The sequence below is a fragment of the Hipposideros armiger genome, unplaced genomic scaffold (assembly GCF_001890085.2).
Source record: "Hipposideros armiger isolate ML-2016 unplaced genomic scaffold, ASM189008v1 scaffold_218, whole genome shotgun sequence".
Lineage (NCBI taxonomy): Eukaryota > Metazoa > Chordata > Mammalia > Chiroptera > Hipposideridae > Hipposideros > Hipposideros armiger.
In genome coordinates, this window is record NW_017731568.1 from 278,800 (window position 1) to 300,379 (window position 21,580).

The following is a 21,580-nucleotide window of genomic DNA, read 5'->3' on the forward strand; positions in this document are numbered from 1 at the left end:
GCTGGCGACTCATGGCAGCCCATCCCCAGGTCGAGCTGTTGTTCACCATCTTAGCTGTAGAGGGCGCAGCGACACTGGCCTATGTGGGATCCGAACCCGGGCCCTGCTGCTGAGCTGGCTTCCCAAGCCAACGCTTAGCCAACGCGCCACTCGGCCGGCCCAGTTATTGTCTTTATTGATATTCTTCTTACTTTGGTGAGACACTGTTCTCATAATCCCCTTTAGCTCTTTAGACATGGTTGCCTTTAGTTTTAATATACTTAAAATAGCTGATTTAAAGTCTTTGTATAGTAAGTTCAGTGTTGGGCTCCCTTAGGGACAGTTTATATTGACTGCCCCTTCTTCCATGTATAGACTATACTTTCTTGTTTTTTTTTAATGCCTCATAATTTTTTGTTGAAAATTGGACATTTTAATATAATGCAGCAACTGAAGAAGATTTTGGAAGGTGAGCTAATACTGTAACGTGTATTTTTTTGTTGTGTATTATTACTGAAGTTTCTGCTCAGTTAGCTTTGTGGTTAAGCTGATGAATAGGCAGAGATTTCCTTGGATTCCTGGAACATGTAAGTCTTCCGGTCTTTGCTGAGGGGCCCTGTGTGTATGTATTGGGACATGGCCTTCAACACTCAGCCAGTTTACAGCTGTGTCTTAGCTTTCTTTTCTTGCTTGTTCAGAGCCTAAAAGTTAGCTAGAAGTGAGAGTTTAGGGCTTTCTAAGGGCTTTTTTGAGCATGTGCACAGGTTACACATGAATGGCCTTCTAGATTTCCATGCTTTCCAAAGGCTTTGTGGACATCTCATGCCCCAGCTTTTCCTTTTTAGCCTTTTTTATTATCCTATTGTTTGCCCCAAATATTGTCCATCACTAGGGTAGCCACAATATTTGACAATTGGCTCAATTGTTTTTGACCAAAGGCACCCAGAGATAAGGCTGTTTGCCTTGGATGAGCTCAGCGTCAGGTCAAATAAAGACATCTTTGCTACTAGAGTCTTCCAGGGAGCCACCAGACAGTTCAAATAATGATAGCCCTCTGGGAATGGCACTTTTAAGGAGTTCCAACCCTGCTCTGCCCCATCTAGTGGCTGCTGATTTTCACTATGCTTGCAGGCTGTTTGTTTTCTTGGCTACATGGAACTGGAAAGGGGTGGAATGGAAATAGGGCAAATTAAAGTGCCTCAAAGCTTGCTGTTCTTACCAAGATTCAGCCATATTTGTTAAATAAACACTCTCCACGTTGCTGTAGTCCTTTGTAATTTCCAGAATTCTGAAAAAGTTGATTCTTAAAATTTTTGCCAGTGTTCTCATTACTTTTATGAAGGACAGAATTTCAGAGTTCTTTGCCTTTCTAGCTGATGAGAATAACACTAGAACTTACTAAGAATGTTTGGGTTTGTTCTCCAGGTTCAGAGGGCTCAAGGGGATTTGGGGAATAAGGATTTTCAGGTTAATCAACCCATATCCCTATCTCCTATCCCCTTTTTTCAGAGTTCTTTTTTTCCCTTTTCCCATGTGTGCCTTTACCTTGAATAGCAGATCTGTCCAGATTAAGCGTTTTAACTTTCATTGGAGCTCTGCCACTCTTATTAAGTCCTGGTCCTTGTCCTTAGCCTTTTGTGGTCTCTTGCAGCTAGAGATTAGTGCCTGTGCTACCAAAGAACCTTCTGGTTTTCACACTTAGCTTTTAATTCCCTATTACTCATTTTCATCTCATTATTGTTTTCCAGAGGGTCAGTTGCCTTTGGCAACAACAACCCAATTTCAGGTCTTTATATTTTTCAAACACTAGATATGTTGGAACTTCTAGTGCAGGGATTGGCATACTGTAGTTTGCAAGTCAATCCTAGGCCTGCCTGTTTTTGTAATGTCCCATTTTTAAAGAGTTGTAAAACAAAAACAGCACAGAAGAATATGAAATATTATCAGGTCCTTTTAAAGAGTTTGCCAACTTGTGTGTTCCCTTACACTGCAAAACCACCCAGTTTACCACCAGTGAAAGTTTTAACAGTTGCACTACTGCTTTGTGCTAGGGGCTCTCTGTTCTCTTTACCACTAGTGATGGGGTTCTCTGCCAGCTGGGCAGCTAGGTGGATAGTGATCCAAGTCCAAAATTTTATATTAGAGCCTGCTTGCTTGAGCCATTCTTATAACTAGTGGCTGCCGATTGGGTTCCCTGGGGGAAGCTAATTGAGATGGTGATTAGCATACAGAAGTTTATTAGGGAATGTTCTTAGGATCAACATCTGTAGAAGGAATGAAAGGGAAGCATAAGGGATAATTTGGTCTGTAATGTAGTATCAGCAAAAGCCATAGTTGACCCCATGGAGAACTCTGTAGCTGGGAAATCTTTGGAGTTGGCCAAAATTGTGGCAGGGTGCTGGGCCCTATGCCCCTGTTTTGATCAGTCACTTGATGAAGGCCACTTGGGTAGGCAGCTGTCTTCAGCTAAGGCAATTCCTGAAAGGGTCTGACAGGTGAAGGCTGTTTTCCAGCAATACTCCAGCAGCTGGACAATAAATCCTTCATTTCTGAAGGGGGATCTGGGTAACAAATCAGTGTCTGCTACATATAGCTTTCTTTGAGTTCTCTGAATTCTAATTTTCTTCTTGAAAATTTTAAAAATTTTGGTAATCTTCTTTAATGAACTAGTTTTTCTCATGAGAAAGCTATAAAATATTCTCTCAAGATCTATACATTTTCACTCATTAGATGGACAATTCTTCCTAAGGCAAACTGAGCTGTTTTAGTTTTGATGTGTTAAATGAGTTAACAGTTTTAATACCAGACATTTCATTATAAAATCTTGAGATGCTAATCATAGGGAGTGAAATTTACAGCTAGCAGATCTTAAATAGACATCTAATTCAGCCCTCTCATTTAATAAATGAGGCTGAGAACGAGAGAGAGCAAGGGTTATGAAGCTAGTAATTGACAAGTGAGGATTAGAATGTAGGTCTCCAAACTCCCAAACTAGAGTCCTTTTATCAACACTTATTAATTTAATCAGTTCTTTATAATTTCTGAGAAGAGAGTATTATGGTTCTGAAACAGCGAGAGTTTTTTAAGTCATCTTGTTGCTCCTTGGAACAGTGTTAAACGATATATAGATGCTTCAATAACAACAATAATAATAAAGTCAACTTCTGGAGTCTAACATTTTCGTCATCCCTAAAATTGTATTTTGGACAGATGAACCTGATTTATTTTTAACCTTACTGGAAGATGATTTCCACAGATAGCTTTGGAAACATCTTTCTGACGAATGTGTTATCAGATAATGGAAACTCTTCACTATTTATTTGCTGGCAGGATTATACAATGAACATAATTTTCAAATGAGGTCTGAAAGTGGTCTAGAATTTAAAAATTTATTATCTTATTTCAGTAGTAAATTATCTTAAACGTGTTTTGGATCATCTGTATCATAATTGAATACTGTCACTAGACTCTTGGGTTAGAATTTGCATTTGTATTTATATTTGATGGTGCCAAGTAGTACTGTTTTGATTGTTGGGTACTGATATCAAGGAAAAGAATAGAGGTAGTCTTAATGAATAAGATGGCCTGTAAGTGAATACCAATGATTTTCTAGCATGTGGAATTAATGTTGCATGATAATGTGAAACAGAAAAATTACATGCCTTGACCTGAGGCATTTAGTAGTACAGGCATTCCAAACTTAAAGGAAACTTACAATGGTACAGTTAGTATCATTTTCATGTTGTGAGCAGGGGTTTAAATTCAGCAAAACCACGCCATCCATTTTTTTATGTGTTTGCGTTAAAATTTGTTTGAAAGTTTTGATTTAGTTTTTAGTTTATTTGGTTTTATGTTTATATAAGATCTGTTTGCATAAAGACTTTACTTAAAGATGTATATTTGCATACATTTAATTAATGCTAGGATAAAATGTATGTAAATATCAGAAGCTATAGGACCATTTCTCCTTTTATTTTTTATTTTTTTAAAGATTTTATTGGGGAATTGGGGAAGGGGAACAGTGTTGGGGAGTTGGGGAAGAGGAACAGCCAAGTTGTTGTCCTTCAATCTTAGTTGTGGAGGGCGCAGCTAGCTCAGCTCCAAGTCCAGTCGCCATGTGGCTCTGCCATGTGGCTCCCCCTAGGCAGCTCGTGGCCTCTAATAAGGTGTCGTGTTCAATCTTAGTTGCGGGTGGGCGTAGCCATCATCCCATGTGGGAGTCAAACCGGAAACCTTGTTGCTAAGAGCTCACACTTTATCTACTGAGCCATGCAGCCGCCTGTGGGCAACTCAGTGCAGCTCAGCTCAAGGTGCCGTGTTCAATCTTAGTTTCGGGGGGTGTGGAGCCCACCATCACATGCGGGAGTCGAACCGGCAACCTTATTGTTAGGAGCATGTGCTCTCACCAGCTAAGCCATCCTGTCACCTGTTGGCAGCTCAGCGACAGCTCAGCTTGGGCGCAGTGTCACAGGGCCATGTGGGAATCGAACCAGCGACCCTGTTGCTCAGAGCTTGCGCTCATAACCAACTGAGCCACTCGGCTGGCCCCCACTTCTCCTTTTAAAGAGGTCTGTGTATTACTGAAATTTGAGAATCTGTGTCTCCAGAGTTCTAAGTTAAAGAGGTTGATGTGAGACCATGTAAAGATACCTACTTAAGTATATTAAAGTTGTAAATTCATATTGTGTGTGTGTGTGTGTGTGTGTGTGTGTGTGTGTGAGTGAAGGAAGGTGGTCAAAAGGCATAAACTTGTTATAAGATAAATAAGTACTAGGGATGTAACATACAACATGATGACTTATATTACTAACACTGTTGTATGATATATAGGAATGTTAAGAGAGTAAATCCTAAGAATTCTCATCACAAGGAGAAATTTTTCTGTTTTTTTTTCTTTCTTTTTATTGTGTCCATATGAGAAGCTGGATGTTAGCTGAACCTATTGTAATCATGTCACAGTTAATGTAAATCAAACCATCATGCTATGCTGTACACCTTAAACCTATACAGTGATGTATGTCAATTATTTCTCAATACAACAAAAAAAGATTCTGTAGTGAATCTTGTAATTAAAAACTCCTAATTTGTTTTGTAACTTGAAAGTTTGACAGATTGCCATTTAGTAGACTGTAAGTATTTATGATGGACTAATCATGACCTACCTGGTAACATATACCTGGTAACTTCAATAGTTATTAAATGCCTGTTTGGGGTCAGGCACTACTTGTAGTTTATTACTTCCTAATGGGGGAATACAAATGTGTATAAAAATAATTACGATGAATTGAACTGAGTACCAATAGAAGTTTTGAGTGAGTCCTTACTCTTGAGAAGATACTTCACTAATTTTAACTTATAATCTTAAGACATTATTTGTCAATGTAGTTTTCCTTCTAACTATCACCCATCTACATATGTCCTTAAACCTTCCACAGGTCTTTTTTTTTTTTTTTTTTCCTTCCTCCTTGCTTACTTACCTCATTCCTTCCTGGCCTGCTTGTTGTCAGACACTCTTCTTAATGCTTGGGTTGTAACTGTGAACTAAGTCAAATAACCCTGCTCTCATGGAACTTAGATTCTTGTGGGGCCTGCAGAGGAGGAGATAAAACAATACATATGAATAAATTATTGCGAAATTATATGGATAAATAAATTGGTAGAAAGTGTGTGGTAAGAAGAAATAGTAGAGGAAGGTAAAGTAAGGGGGATTGGGAATATATAGGGATGTGAAACAGTTTAATGTAAAAGGGTGTTTTTGGATAGGTCTTGTTGAGAAGATGACATTTGAGCAAAGATTTGGTGAGGCAGTTATGTGGAGGAAGAACTCACTGGCTTTGCAAACAGCTGGTGCAAAGGTCTCAGGGCAATTGGTGCTTGATGTTTTTAAAAACTAGCCAAGGTGACTAGGGTGGCGGAGGTGGGTGGAGTGTGGGGGTAGAGTGGTGGGAAAGGAGATCTGAGATACAAAAAGGACCAGATGATTAGGACCTTGTTGGCCTTTGTAAGGATTTAGACCTAGGTTTTTGTTCTGAGATGGGTAGCCATTGTAGGGATTTGAACAGAAGAGTGACATGATCTGACTTGACTGGCAGGAGTCCACTGGCTGCTGAGTTGAGAATGGGTGAGTGTACGCGCGCGCACGTGTGTCTGCGTGTGCGCGTGCGTGTGTCCCTGTCCCCAGTGCTTAGACAAGTGAATTGTACATGCTAAGTATAATATAAGTTCTATATTTCTCTTTAGCCAGGGCACAGCAGTTAGATTTTAATACTTGCTTTGACTAATAGCAGCTTTTTGAAACTTGAAATTTAGAGGAGGACGACAGATTGTGTGGGAGAAAAAAATTATGTATTTTTTATTAATGTGAGAAGAGAGAAGGTAAGTAAATGAATGTTTACAGGGAATGTTAAGGTTGATAGCAGTATCCTTAATTTTAAAATGTATTTACTTTTAATTGTGTGTGTGTGTGGGGGGGGAGGGGGACGGGGACTAGAAAAGCTTAGAAAAGAAAATGAAAATCACTTGGCTTGCTACCCAGAGATAACCACTATTAATATTCTGGCATTGGGGTCTGTGTGTGTGAGTGATATTTTAATACATTTTCCTCTGAAGTTGTATATTGAAGTGTAAGATCCATTTAAAGTACTCCAGTCTTAAATATACAACTTGATGAATTTTTACAAATTTATACACCAATGTAGCAATACTTAAATCCAGATAGACATACTTGGGGCACTGGAAATAGTCTCTATCTTGTTTTCACTTGGTCAACCCTTGGCCCCACCAGAAGTAACTACTATTCTGACTTCTTTTCTGTCATCACAGATTATTTTTACCTGTTCGTACATATTAACGTTGTGATTTTAATGTATGTACTCTTGGTGTCTAGATTTTTTTTGCTCAGCATTATATTTTCTATTCCTGTGTTCCTTTTTTTTTTTTAAACAAACAATTCTCTGCACTATTAAGGTAGTTCACCCTTAAGAGACATAACCAAATTCAACATGTGGACCTGATTTAGTAAAAACCATCTGTAAAACTATGTTAATGAGAAAATATGAGTGTGGACTGGCTATTTGATAATATTAAAGAATTACTAATTTTATTAGGTGTGGTAGTGGCATTTTGTTCACACCTTATTTGTTAGCCAAGTACATTGAAGTATTTATGAGTGAAATGCGCTATCTGGAAATTGCTTTAAAATACACCAGTAGGTGAGGGAGAAAGAGAAAAAAAAGTGGGAAAGAGGTGAGATGAAACAAGATAATCAAACATTGATACTCTTTGGAAGCTACGTAATAGATACAAAGGTCTTCTATACTTGTTTGGGGAAGGTAGAAATCATAATATAGAATTTACCATGTTTCTAAGTGTACAGTTCAGTGGTGTTAAGTGTGTTCCGATTTTGTGCAACCAATCTCCAGAACTTTTTCATCTTGTGAAACAGAAAACTCTACCCATGAAACAATACCAATTTACCCATCTTCCTCAGCCCCTGGCAACCACTATTCTGCTTTCTATGAATTTGGCTGCTCCAGGTACCTCATATAAGTGGAATCACACAGTATTTGTCTTTTGTGACTGGTTTATTTTACTTATCATAATGTCCTCAAGGTATAACCATGTTACAGCATGTGTCATAATTTCCTTCCTATTTAATGGGGTATAATATTTCATTGTATGCATATACCACTGTTTATTTACCCATTCATCTGTGCTGGACACTTGGGTTGCTTACACATATGGCTGTTGTGAATAGTGCTATGAATATGGGTGTGTAAATGTCTTTCATACCCTGCTTTTAATTTTTTTGGATATATAACTAGAGATGGAATTGCTGGATCATGATAATCCTGTTTTTAATTTTTTGAGGACTCACCATACTGTTTTCCATAGTGCCTGCACCATTTTACATTCCCATCAACAGTGCACAAGGGTTTTAATTTCTCTGTGTCCTAGCTATGCTTATTTTCTGTGTTTTTTTTTTTAATAGTAACCCTCCTAATGGATGTAAGGTGATATCTCATTGTGGTTTTGATTTATGTTTCCCTGATGATAAGTAGTGTTGAGCATCTTTTCATGTTCTTGCGGCCATTTGTATATCACCTTTGGAGAAATGTCTGTTAATTCTTTGCCCATTTTTAAGTTGGATTGTTTTGTGTTGTTGAGCTTTCCTTATACTATTATCTCCACCATTGTGTTTGAGAATGACCAGAAGGGTTCTTCATAAACATTTTTAGTGTCTGTACATTATATGCACTAATATATCCAACTCCAGCTTTTTAGTGGTATTTTCTAATAAGCCCTCTCACAATATGGCTTCTGCTAACTTTCCAGCTTTATCCCTCTTGTATCTCTTCTTCTCCTCAGTTCCCCCTCCCCACAAATATATACAGGCATGCTTTGGAGATATTGCAGGTTTGGTTCCAGACCACCGTAGTAAAGTGAGCTTTGCAATACAGTGAGTCATAATTTTTTTTTTAGAAATTTTTATTGGGGAACAGTGTGTTTTTCCAGGATCCATCAGCTCCAAGTCAAGTAGTAGTTGTCTTCAGTCTAGTTGTCTAGTTGTGGAGGGCGCAGTTCCTTGGCCCATGTGGGAATCAAACTGGTAACCTTGGTGTTATGATATTGCGCTCTAACCACCTGAGCTAACTGACTGCCCAGTAAGTCATAATCTTTTTGATGGTTGAGGAACTTGCCTTAATTTGCAAAAAAAACAACAAACACACAGCACCTATGAAGCGCAATAAAGTGAGGAGCAATAAAATGAGGTATGCCTGTAAAGTTCCAGTCATACTTTATTTCTCTAAACTAGTAAAGTTAGTGTATCTTTGCTCACCAGGCCTTTACATATGTTGTTCTCTGTACATGGAACACGTCCTCCCCTGTCTGAACTGTCTTCTACTCTTAAGTTCAGAGCTCAGCTGTCAATTTCTCTGGGACACCATCCTTGAGTCTGCAAGTATAAATTAGGTACTTTTCCTATGTGGTGAACTTCCTTTATCATAACATTTATTAAGCTACATTGCACATGCCTGGTCTGTTTACTGTCTCTCCCATAGTAGGCTATAAGCCAGCGGTTCTCAACCTGTGGGTCGTGACCCCTTTGGGGGTCGCTGGGTACTCGTATGCGGGCGTATCTGCATGTGGGCCTGGAGACGGATAGAGGAGCAGTGTTTCGGATCCTAAGACCATCGAAAATATGTGTTTTCCAGTGGTCTTAGGCGACTCCTGTGAAAGGTTGAGAACCGCTGCATAAGCTCTGTGAAAGGAGCGATTGTGTTGGCCCTGTGCATTATTGTATCCCCAGAGCCACGGGAGGCACTCAGTAAATAATTGTTGCAAGAATCAACACCAGTACCACTATTATGTCAACAAATTGCTAATATACATAATGTACTCTGGGTAATACAAAGTAAAACACAAATTCTTTTGATTAGCAGACATTTGATCCAGTCCAAAATACCCATGAAGACATTTGGTCCACTCCAAGAAGTCACATGGAGAAATTTACCCCATGCCAAAAGGTCCTTGCTGTTTGGTCCTGTCCAAAACATCAATGGAGACATTTGGTACATAGTTAACATAAAACCCTGTAAACCAAAAGTATAAGTAAACATAAACCAAGAAACGTCTTCTAAGAGACGTTCTGGTTTTTTTGGACAGGACAAAATGTCCTGCAGTGGTTACTCAGGCAGCTTAAAATCTAGGAGGAAAGAGGGGTTTCCTCTTACTTTGCCCCACTCTGCATAAAGTTTAATAATGAGAACTACAGGCTGTTAAAAGATAAACTAAAGCATATTAAATTTTTTAAGTTTATTTGAGCAAAAATCAATTTCAAATTGAGCTCCAACAAACCGGAAGCTGTTAGGAGCCCTCCATGGACAGGAGCCAGGGGAAACACAGAAAAGAGCTAAAACCAAAGCAAGGAAATTAATTGATTGGCTATCGCTTAAGGGGTTGCTTATTTGGGAAAGCCTAGCTGGCTGTTTGTGATTGGTTGTCCTTAGGTTTTGATTTGTTAAACTTGAGGCAATACATTCAGGTTTAGTTTTGTTTGTTTTTGTTTTTTGTTTTTGCTTATGTAGACTACTAAGGCATTAAAGCAATGTGGTCTAATAGCCTCCTTGTTTAGTTTAACAAGGCTAAATGATATGATCATAACTGGTCAAAGGCTGATGAGCCAGGAATATTGCTAACACTGAAGCAGCTGATTAGACTGTGGTTAGTGTCTTCTCTTTCTCTTATCAGTCAGGGGTAAGAATACATCATCTTAATCCCAAATTATCTTAATACCAATCCCTTCCGTTTTCAGCACTGTCACAGATGAAACCTGTGCAGTGTCAGTTTTAGGGAGCCAGCATGGTCACATTTTCTGACACCCTCCTTATATACTTCCAGGTTAAGGAAGGTCACTCCTTTTTAAAAATATTTATCAAATGTGTGGTATCTCTTAAAGAGCCACAGTACCGCTGAAGACCCCTGCTAGAATACTCTTAACACTGATTTGCTGTCGCATTTCTTCTGTTTAGCTTCTTGGGTCATTGGGCCAGTATTTTTTTTTGGGGGGGGGTGTGGAAATATGTACAAGATATGTAAACTCTTTCCTGAGTTTAGAGCCTCTTATCCTGTCCCAAGTCCAATTTTGGGAATAATTATCAAGTTTCATGTTGTGTTGTATGTCTTATGGTGAAACTATAAATAAACATAAGTCAAAACATGGATCATCATTACATATGTTTATGTAAGGATCTGAAAGAAAGAATCCCCTTAATGGTATGTTTTCCTATATAATGGTTTGTATGAAGCAGTTAACAGCCAGTACTAAAGATCAAATATCTTAGTATATTTTATAAGTAATAAACAAAAGTTTTCCTGTGTTGCATTCAATTTTTAAAGAGTTTGAGATAGTTCCATAAAAAAGAAATAAATTCTAGGACTTTCTCTATGCCTACTTCTCATCTATTCATATCAAGTATCCATTACTTTTAAAGGGTGCAACAAATGAAGCTATTAGAATTCTTGGTGTCTATGTTGCTTCACCAGTGTATTCCATTAATAATTGTTATACTTGTGAATAGTTTTAACATGAGCTAATAAGAAATTACATGAGAAAAATTTCCCCTAGATATTTAAAAGCTCTTTTTCTTGAAAAGATTATTAAGTGACTTAAAACAACTTTTTTTATTTTTTAAGATTTGTATTAGGGGAATTGAGGGATGGGGAACAGAGAAGTTGCTGTCCTTTTGTTCTTCAGTCTAGTTGTGGAGGACGTTGCTTCACTGGCCCAAGTTGGCACCATCGTTGCATTCTTCCCGGGTCAGGCAAATCAGTCGCTGGCTTCTGGACGGCCGCTCACAGTGGGCTGCTGGCTACACACGGTAGCCCATGGCAACCCACTGCAGCAGGGGCTGCAGCCTACGCTGTCGCCGGCGACTCGGGGCAGCCCATCTCCAGGTTGAGCTGTTGTTCAGCATCTTAGCTGTAGAGGGCAGTGTCATTGGCCCTCATATGTGGGATCTGAACCGGGGCCCTCTGGCGTCACAAGCCAGCTCCTAACCAATGCGCCACTTGGCCGGCCCGACTTAAAACAACTTTTAATTCTTATCTGGGATTTTTCATGAAGAGGAATAAATTTAAAACTTTTATAGGCTTTTTTGTGGGAAGATGATATGGAATTCCAGAGAGGTAAAGTCCAGGGTATCTTGCCATACCAACAGCTGTGGTAGCTGTGGGCCAAATCAGAGACATCTTATTTGGAGGAAACTTTTATTAAGTAATTGTTTTTACTTGAGCTGTTAAAGGGAATTTCCAAAAGCCATTATTGTTTTCTTCATTGACTTTCTTAAGGTTAGTTAAATACATATCAGGGATTGTGTTCAGGGTTTTTCCCCTTGGAAATATAAAAATTTAGGTTAAATAATTGTACATCGGTAGGATTTAGTACTATAACAATAAATGTGGGTATAAACAACTAACTCCTAAAATAGGATTTTTAGCTTATTCATGTTAACTTTCTTAAATATCTTCTTAATTTTGATCATTAATGTACTGAATTAACATAGACTTAATAAGCAAAATTTCTGGAATCACAAACATGCTCAACCAAAGTGAATTTTCCTTTATGCATGTGAAAAACCACTTTCCATTTCTTAAAAGTAATGTTACTTATCATAGATGAATTAAGTACTACCAGGTTTGAGATTTAGCAAGAGATCATATATCTATATGGTCATTCCTATGTTTTACAGTTGAGAAAACTGAGAAACTAATTATGACTTCATTTTTTTAAGCAACAACTATTAAGTTTTTACATATGTCAGGCACTGTTCTGGATAATAGGAATACATTGGTGAACAAAAGACAAATATTCATACTTTTATGGAGTTTACATTTCTTGTAGCATTTATCTAATTAGTGGCAAAACAAGGACAACTGATTTGGTATTCCAATTTTCTTAGTATGAAATTGGGCTGGCAAATACTTTTCTTCCTGCTTGCCAGTTCAGATAGTTTTGTCATGGCTGCCTGGAGCCCAAGTTAAGAATTCTTTTTCTAAGAGGCAGTTACTGCTGTCTCTTTTGGGTTTGGGAGGGGAACTGGTAGCACCCTGAGATTATCAACCCTTCCTTTATCTCTAGCTGATTTTCTCTCCCCATTCTTCTGAGCAGCTTTATAGTTTGATGAGCAAGAGAAGGTATTCTGGACTGAGACTGCCGAGTTCAAGTCTTAGTACCTCCACTTCTGTTTTTGTGATATTAACCAAGTTACTTAACCTCTTTGTACTCCATTTGTCTCTTCTGTAAAGTGGGGGAAATAATGCTAACTCATAGGATCATTGTGAGGAGTAAATAAGTGTGTATACTTAAATACTTAAAACTGTTTGGCACGCAGCATTCTTGACAAATATTTGTGATGGTTATTATTCCTCCAGCTTTTCATTTACAGTTCTGAAGTCCAAAAGTTCTTAAAGTCAAAAGGTTTTTGTTAACCATTTGATGGCAGAAACGTTACCTGAAATTACATGAGGCTATTAATTGTCTTTATCCCATTTACTGAAAACTAATATACTTGTATTTGTTACTGCCACAATTTGCATTGGATGAGGTGTTATGGAATACCTAATACTAATAATTTCCAGAAGACATCTGGCCTAAAGGGTTTTGGTAAAGAAATGTGGACCTCTACTAGTGAAAATTTAGTACATAACCAAGTCTGTTTTTTTCTCACATTAGTAACCTCAAGATTGTAACGATTTTAAATAGCTTGCCTGATCAGCAATTGCCTTGATTACTCAAAATGCTTTGAGTTTTAAGAGAAAAAGAAATAAGTTAATCTAAGCTGCTCTTGAAAGCTTAGTTGTACAATTTATTTGTAACCTGTTTATTTTTATTATAAAACTCAAAATATCTCTTGGGGATTTAAAAAATTGTTTCAAGAAACATACCAGTCTTGAGAACATAAGTTTGCTTTCCAATAACAAAAAAGGTGTTTTTTCCTTCTCTAATTGTAAAGTGCGATGAAAACTATTTTGTTATTTTTTGACAATACAGTAATCTTGCATTTTGTCAATGTTCTCATTATTGGCTCCTCCAAAGAATCAATCTTGTCAGCAGAAAAAAACAAAACAAATAGCTGAAAGTCACTTACATGGAAGCCTTTTCTGCTTAGTTTTTAAAAAATTTATAACCAGCCCCATTCCAAAAAATAATTTCATTCTCTTTTCAAAGATAAATAACAATAAAATATGTTAGAAGTAGCCGAGTCCATTTATTCTTAGACATAATTTGGTTGATTCAAAGCAAACCAAGTATTGCCATGTAAAATGACATTGGGATTTTATAGGGGTGGGGGGGTGGAAGCATTTTTATTAAATTTTGTTTTAATTATAAATAGAGATAAAAATATAGGTTTTATTTGCCTCTGGAAATCTGAGTATTTTCTTGATATTTCTCTTTTCCCTGGAATTCTAAGCTAGCTATAAAATTGGAAAAGGAAAAATTTTATAAACTATTGCAAGCAAGCTTTTTGTTCATTGTTCTTGAAAAGTGTATGCCTTTTGCATGCACCTTGTTAGGGAACTGATTGCTTGTGTTACTGGATGATTATACAAAGATTTATGTGCAGTGTGCCTCAACACACTGAATTATGAGGCCAAGTGTGTGTGTATTTTAAAATCTAAGCTTCTTGATGACTGTATTAATTAGCTAGGTTTTGAAACCTTTGTATGATATAAATATTTTTGTATATATGTTTTATATAAAATGTCATTGGGCCAGCTGACTCTGTATATACTTATAGCTTAAATTATTTACAGCTGAATCTTGCTTAACCTGAAGTATTTAAAGTGCTTGGAACAGAATCACATGTATAATTTTAGTTGAGAGGATACTAACATTTGTTGATAGCCTATTATTTAATATATTTTTTTATTAACTAGTTTCATGTGGGCAAAATAACATAGTGATTAGACATTTATATTTATAATATAGCCTATTTTAAATCCTGGTGTTAAGAATTTTATTATTGTTGTTATATAACTTGATTTTGTCTTTAATGTGCTTCTAAACCTAAAGTAGTTTTTGTTAATTGCTTGGATAGTAAAATTTGTTCCCTAATGGTGTTGTAGTTTCTAAATATCTCTTTCTTTTTCAATAAGTTCTGAAGAATGTCTTATAATCATTAAATAAAACAAAACTCACCTATATGTAGTGTTTGCGTTTAGTTTAAATTTTGTTTAAAGTAATAAAACTCTTCCAGTAAAACACATTATTAAGTAATTTCTTTGTTTTAAGCAAGATATTCTTATTTTGGAAACATTGGAACCTATAGTAATTGTGAAATAACTTCAGTCTGATGTTAGCTGAATCAGTGTTGATCGTTTGGCACTGGTGACCTCTAGTGGTCTTGCAGTTAAAAGTGCTCTGTTGTCAATATCAAGTTAATGTTTTAGCTTGTCATATTATAACCACATGGTGATTGTTGAATAAACTCAAATGATAAGTAGAATATGGTCCCAGTGAGTACCTTTACCTACATTCAAAGGGAGAAAAGTTTTCCTAAAAGTCAGTAATAAGATTTGTTACTCCAAATTAACTGAGATTCGATATGGAAATAAATTTATAAAAGTTCAATTTTGCCTGTACGGTATGTTTGTGGTAATGAATTTCAAGTTAATTGTCTACTCATTTTTATACCCTTGAAATCAAATAATTAGAAACATTAAAATTACTTGAGTTTGGCAAATAAAAAAGTGAAAATTTATGGTTCTTAAGTTCCTCCTTTATTGAAGTTACTACACATTTCATTGTAAAACCTTTTTCTCTTCTTAACTTTAGGACCTAGATCTTTGACCTTCACAATAAAAATACATTTCTTAAATTAAAATAAAAATATACTTAAATCCTTAAGAATGAGATTAATTTTTTACATATTTTCAAGTGAAATATAATTTATATACAGAAAAGTGTATAAAACATAGTCACACAGTTTAACCAGCTATTATAAAGAGAACAACCATGATATCACTCTTGGAGACGTCAAGAAATAGAGCATTGCCAGCACCCCACAAGCCTCACAACCCGCCCTTTCCAAATCACCACTGCCTCCTTCCCACAAAAGGGTAACCACTATCCTGACTTTTTGTAGAATCGTTTCCTTGTATATTACCTTTATATGTTACCTAAGTGTGCATTGCTCATTAGTTTTGCCTCTTAGTGAACTTTCCGTAAATGGGATCGTATAGAATGTTATCTTGTGACCTAACATTAAATTGGTTCATCTACATTGTGTGTAGCTGTAGTTTATTTTCTTTGCTCTAAGTATTTCATTGTACTAATTCCACAATTTATCTCTTTTCTAATTATGGATATTTAGATTGTTTGCAGCCTTTGCCTGTTATAAAATGGTCCTGGGAATATTTTTTTTATATTAGTGTGTACATACAATTCTTTTGGGTATATATCTAGGGATTTTTTAGTTTTAAAGTATTTATATCTCCAACTTTAATAGAGATGGCCAAAGAGGCTGTGTATACCAATTTATGATCCCATAAGTTATTTATGAAAGCATCTGTTGATTCACATCTTCCTCAATAAATAGTACTGTTAGATTAAGAAATTTTTAGCCAGTCTGGTATTGTGTTACTTTATTGTATTTTTACTTTGTATTTCTCTGACTACAAATTGAGGTTGTAGACCCACTATTGAGGTTGAGAACGGTTTCATATCTTGATTGGTAATTTCGATATCTTGTGATCTGGTAGTTTTAAGTCTTTTTACAATATTTCCATCAGGTTGTCTTTTTTTTATTAGGTGGTATCATTTTGTGGGGCAGATAGGAATTATATATTATGTTTATGAGTCCATTCTCAGCTATATGTTTTACAAATTTCTTCTTCCATCTGGTTTGGATTTTTTTTAAGACTTTATTTTTATAATGCTTTTTAAAAGTTGTGATAAAAAGCAGTTACCATCTTAACCATGTTTAGGTGTACAATTAATAGTGTCAAGTACATTCGCATTATTGTGAAACAGATCTCTAGAACTTTGTTTGTCTGGCAAACCTGAAACATTAAACCCATTAAAGAACAATTCCTTGTCCCCACCTCTCCAGCAACCACCATTCTACTTTCTGTTTTTATCAATTTGACTACTTGAGATACCTCATAAAAGTGGAATCCTATAGTGTTTTATCTTTTTGTGACGGCCTCATTTAAGATAGCATAATGTTCATGTAGCACATGACAGGATTTCCTTGCCTTAAGCTCAGTTGTATTCCTTTTTATGTGAATACCACATTTTGTTTATCCATTTATTCACTGATGGACAGTTGGGTTGCTTCCACTTCTTGGTTATTGTGAATAGGGGTGCTATCACATTGGGAGTTTGGAATTATATTAACTGTCTTGTACAATTTGTGTGTGAAAACTCATGTTTCTCAGTGGTGAGTCTACTTTTCTATTTAGGTTATGTTTTATATTTCAGTTAAAGTTTTAAAGTTTCTGTGCAGAGATCTTGCACATCTTTATTGATTTATTCTTATGTACTTTTGTTTTTTGATGCCATTCTAAATATGTTTTTTGTGGTTACTTTTTAAAGTGATTATTTGCAGAGATGATGGATCCTATTAGTGGTGTATTTTGTAACGTGTAAAAATAATTGTAAAGTCCATTGTCAATGGCTCTTTACTAAATGCCAAATCTGTTATTTAATTGGACTTTCTTACCACTATCAGACTTAACTTTTACATTTTCTGACAAAGTTATCTGTCTAGGTACTTGGTGATACAGGTCAAAAGATCAGTTCCAGTAATTACTTATCTGTCATCTGCTTTTTACCACCCTCTTCAGGTGTTTTTTGTTAGGCTATCTCTTTTTAAGTTTTGTTTTAATGAATTCTCACCTTTACCTTGTCCTGTGTCTTTGTGAATTATCTCTCTTCAGCTTCTGTTCAGAAGTTGCTTTGGGATTTTGGGTTTTACGCATGTGCGTGCGTGAGTGCATGTGTGTGTTTTGTGCTTGTTGTTTAATAAACTAGATTCTCTAAGTATGGATGGTTTTTAATACAAAAATACCAAAGAAAAGTGGAAATTAATTCTCACTACAATATAAGGTTCTAACAGGAAGCATTACTATTTTGTAGTCTTTTCTTTGTATTTCCTTAGAAGACATTATAACTTGCACTTAGTTTGCAGTGCCTTTTTCAATCATAAAATCACCAATTACTGCTTCTTAAGAAGCAGAGTAAAACTAGCTTCTTTCATCTTTTTCCATGGCTAATTGTAGAATGCTTACAAGATCTGGAAATTGAAGTCACATAATGGTTCTATAGTATGTGATTCACAGGTTTTTTGTGTTTTTTCCCTTAAAAACCAGCCAATACAGGATTTCTGGTTAAGATGGTGGAGTGGAATATTGTATGTCAACTGTAATTGAAATTTTTTTTTAATTATTAAAAAAAAAAGCCAATACAGGAGAAAAACTCAATCAGAATTGCCTTATGCTGTGTAATGAAATTGACCCGTTTTGCCTTTGCTTCATAACTTGAGACTCAAGTCATAAATGCCACTTTTCTTTTTAGGACTTTAGACTATTGGATTCTGAATCTCTACCGTCTCTCCAAGACCTTTGCTTTTATTTTGAAACTTGTATTTAAAAGTGTTATGTAGCCGAAGTGTTACATAGCTGTCTATAACTTCTTAAGTGCTATGGAGTTGTGTATGATTTCATATGATTTTTTAAAATGGGTAATAGAGAAGAGCTTGTTTTGATGACAGTGGACGTTTATTACTTATGTGTTTTTATTAATTAACTTCAGCTGGTCTGCTGGCTAGTGTATTTCTGTTATATAAATGAACACATCCAAATTTAATTGATTAAATCATGCATCTGAATTCATTTGTTCTAATTCCATGTACACTGAAATTTTTAAAAATTAAAATATCATAACTTAGCTTACTTTGTCTTAACACCTCTGGGTCATCTCAGCAAGAGCATTTTCTCCCATGTGAAAGTTAGTTTTGTAAATGCGTGCATAATGGAAATGTCCCCATACAAATGCTAGTCTCTTTAAACATTGCTTTTTAGTGTGAGTGGATGAAGGATGCTAACATGTTGGGAAGGGTCAGAAAAAGATGGTGAATTGCTGCTCTCAGGAAATAAGGCAATTAAAAAGAAAAAAGAAATCCTCTCACAGAAAAATGACAACAGAAAGTAATGAGGTCATTAATCATATATGGTGGCTTAACTTGAAACTACAGTAGTCCCACCCCCGCCATCCCCATTCATTCTTGGTTTCACTTTTTGTGGTTCCCTTTACCTGTGATCAACCTTGGTCTGAAATACTAATGGAAAATGTCAGAAATAAACAATTCATAAGTTTTAAATTGCACGCCATTCTGAGTAGTGTGATGGAACCTCGAGCAGTTCCACATCTTCCCGAACAGGATGTGATTCATCCCTTTGTCCAGGGTATCCACTCTGCATGTGCTCCCCACCTGTTAGTCACTTAGAAGCTTTGTTGTTTTATCAGAGAGAGAGAGAGAAACCAGACCCGATTCATATCACTTTTATTATAACATAGTGTTATAATTGTTCTAGTTTATTAGTTTTTTGTTGTTTTTTTTTAAAGATTTTATTGGGGAACTGGGGGATGGGAACAGTGTTGGGGAATTGGAGAAGGGAACCAGCCAAGTTGTTGTTCTTCAATCTGCGTTGTGGAGGGCGCCAGTGGGCAGCTCATGGCCTCAAGCTCAAGGTGCTGTGTTCAGTCTTAGTTGTGGTTGGGCGTAGCCACCATCCCATGCGGGAGTCGAACCAGCAGCCTTGTTGTTAAGAGCAAATGCTCTATCCACTGAGCCATCCAGGCGGCAGCTCAGCTCAAGGTGCTGAGTTCAGTCTTAGTTGTGGGTGGGTGTAGCCCACCATCGAACAGGCAATATTGTTGTTACACCAGCTGAGACATCCTGCCACCTGTTGGCAGCTCAGTGATAGCTCAGCTCGGGTTCAGTGTCACTGGCCCATGTGGGAATCGAACCGGCAGCCCTGTTGCTCAGAGCTCATGCTCTTAGGCCAACTCCTAACCAACTGAGCCACTCGGCTGGCCCTAGTTTATTATTTTTTAATCTCTTACTGTCCCTCTTTTATAAAGTAAAGTTTATCATGGGTATTTATGTATGGGATAAAACATAATATATATATTTTATTATATAATTATATAATATACATATATATGGTTTGATATTATCCACGGTTTCAGGCATCTACCAGGGATTTTTGGAACATATCTGCTTGAATTAGTGGGGGGACTGCTGTATTTGCAATACCCCAGCATTGTTGTTTCTGGAATTGAAACAATTTGGAGTGGGGTGGGGGAAATGGAAACAATCATAAATTTTTAAATTTTTCATGAAAGAAATGCTTTTGAGGCAATATTACTGTTTTTTGAAACATCTTATTTTGGGGAAAATATCTACTTGTGAATATAATCTCTTTATAGTTTCTTGTGACTTACATGTTAAATATTAGATAAAAAATTTTAGGTATAAAATTTTTTTTTCAGGGCCGGCCAAGTGGCTCAGTTGGTTAAGAGCTCGCTCAAGAGTGCGAGCTCTGAGTAACAGGGTCGCCGGTTAGATTCTTGGCCCGAACTGAGCTGTTGCTGAGCTGCCAACAGGTGGCAGGATGGCTCAGCTAAAAAAAAAAAAAAAATTTCAAGATTATGTGAAATTATTAATATTAGTGACCTTAAGGATTATAAACAAGTAGCTAATTTGTAGTTATTTTTATTTTTAATGTGATTGCTTTATCTAACACAAAATTTGGTCAACTACTTCTATGAGTTTTAAGTCTTGCTGTCTTGAATAAAAGTGCAGAAGTCTACCTTTATTGTTTTCCTTTTTTCAAGTCCTTATGGATAGTTAAGAATAAATGAAAATAAATGGACCATTTATATTTTTAGGCCCGAATAGCATTTTTGCAAGGAGAAAGAAAAGGTCAAGAAAACTTGAAGAAGGATTTAGTAAGAAGAATAAAGATGTTAGAGTATGCATTAAAACAAGAAAGGTATGTGTGTCTCATTTTATTATATGAATAAAATAAATTAGAACATTTATTCTCTTTTATATCATTGTACAATGTATTTCAAAGCCCTTTGAAAGATACAAAAACTTGCCTAAAATACAAGAGGATATTTTGATAAGATTTTTTTTTTTTTAAGATTTTTTATTGAGTAATTGAGGGAGGAGAACAGTGCTGGGGATTCAGGGGAAGGGGAACAGACAAGTTGCTGTCCTTTTGTTCTTCAGTCTAGTTGTGGAAGACGTTGCTTCACTAGCCCATGTTGGTATTATTATTTCGCTCTTCCCGGATGAGGCAGATCAGTCACCAGCCTCTGGACAGCCGCTCACGGTGGCTCTCGGCAGCTCACACAGACTGCCAGCCACTCACGCTGGCTGCCAGCCACACATGTAGCTTATGGAAGCCCACTGCAGCAGGGGCTGCAGCCTACGCCGTCGCCGGCCTCTCATAGCAGCCCAGCTCCAGGTTGAGCTGTTGTTCACCATCTTAGCTGTAGAGGGCAGTGTCACTGGCCCATGTGGGATCAGAACCAGGGCCCTGCTCCTCAGAGCTGGCATCTTAAGCCAGCTCTTAACCAACGTGCCACTCGGCCGGACCTTTGATAAGATTCTTATGTGAGCAGAGAATTAGAGATTAAAATTTTAAATTGAAATAACATCTTTTGTTATAGAATCTAAGTTTTCGAATTTTTTATAAAAAAGATCTGGAAAAATTTTTCATTATTTGTGTATATAGTTGGTTAATTTAACTTTTATTTTTTTTTCTAGCAGTACATTCTTTTCCACCATGTTCCTTAGCAAGTTTAAAGAAACACATTCATATCATGTTTTTGTTGTTTCTCCAATAACAAATAATTACTTAACTGTGTAGAAAAAGAAAGAAATTTATTTCTTCTCAACAATTTATTATTAAATTTTCAGGGCAAAATATCACAAATTAAAATATGGCACAGAACTGAACCAAGGTGATTTGAAAATGCCAACCTTTGAATCAGGTAAACTCTATTCTTCTGTTCTTCTGTGTG

General features: G+C 36.5%; 1 protein-coding gene across 4 annotated transcripts in view; it reads left to right on the forward strand.

The window, feature by feature from the left end:
• Positions 1-21,580, forward strand: part of STRN3 (striatin 3) — a 107,140-nt gene that overhangs the window by 26,377 nt on the left and 59,183 nt on the right. For all 4 annotated transcript variants that reach the window (XM_019654279.1, XM_019654281.1, XM_019654280.1 and 1 more), the window contains exons 2-3: positions 20,438-20,541; positions 21,477-21,550. In XM_019654279.1, coding sequence (XP_019509824.1) covers positions 20,438-20,541; positions 21,477-21,550 — 178 coding nt within the window. The remainder of the gene's footprint in view (positions 1-20,437; positions 20,542-21,476; positions 21,551-21,580) is intronic.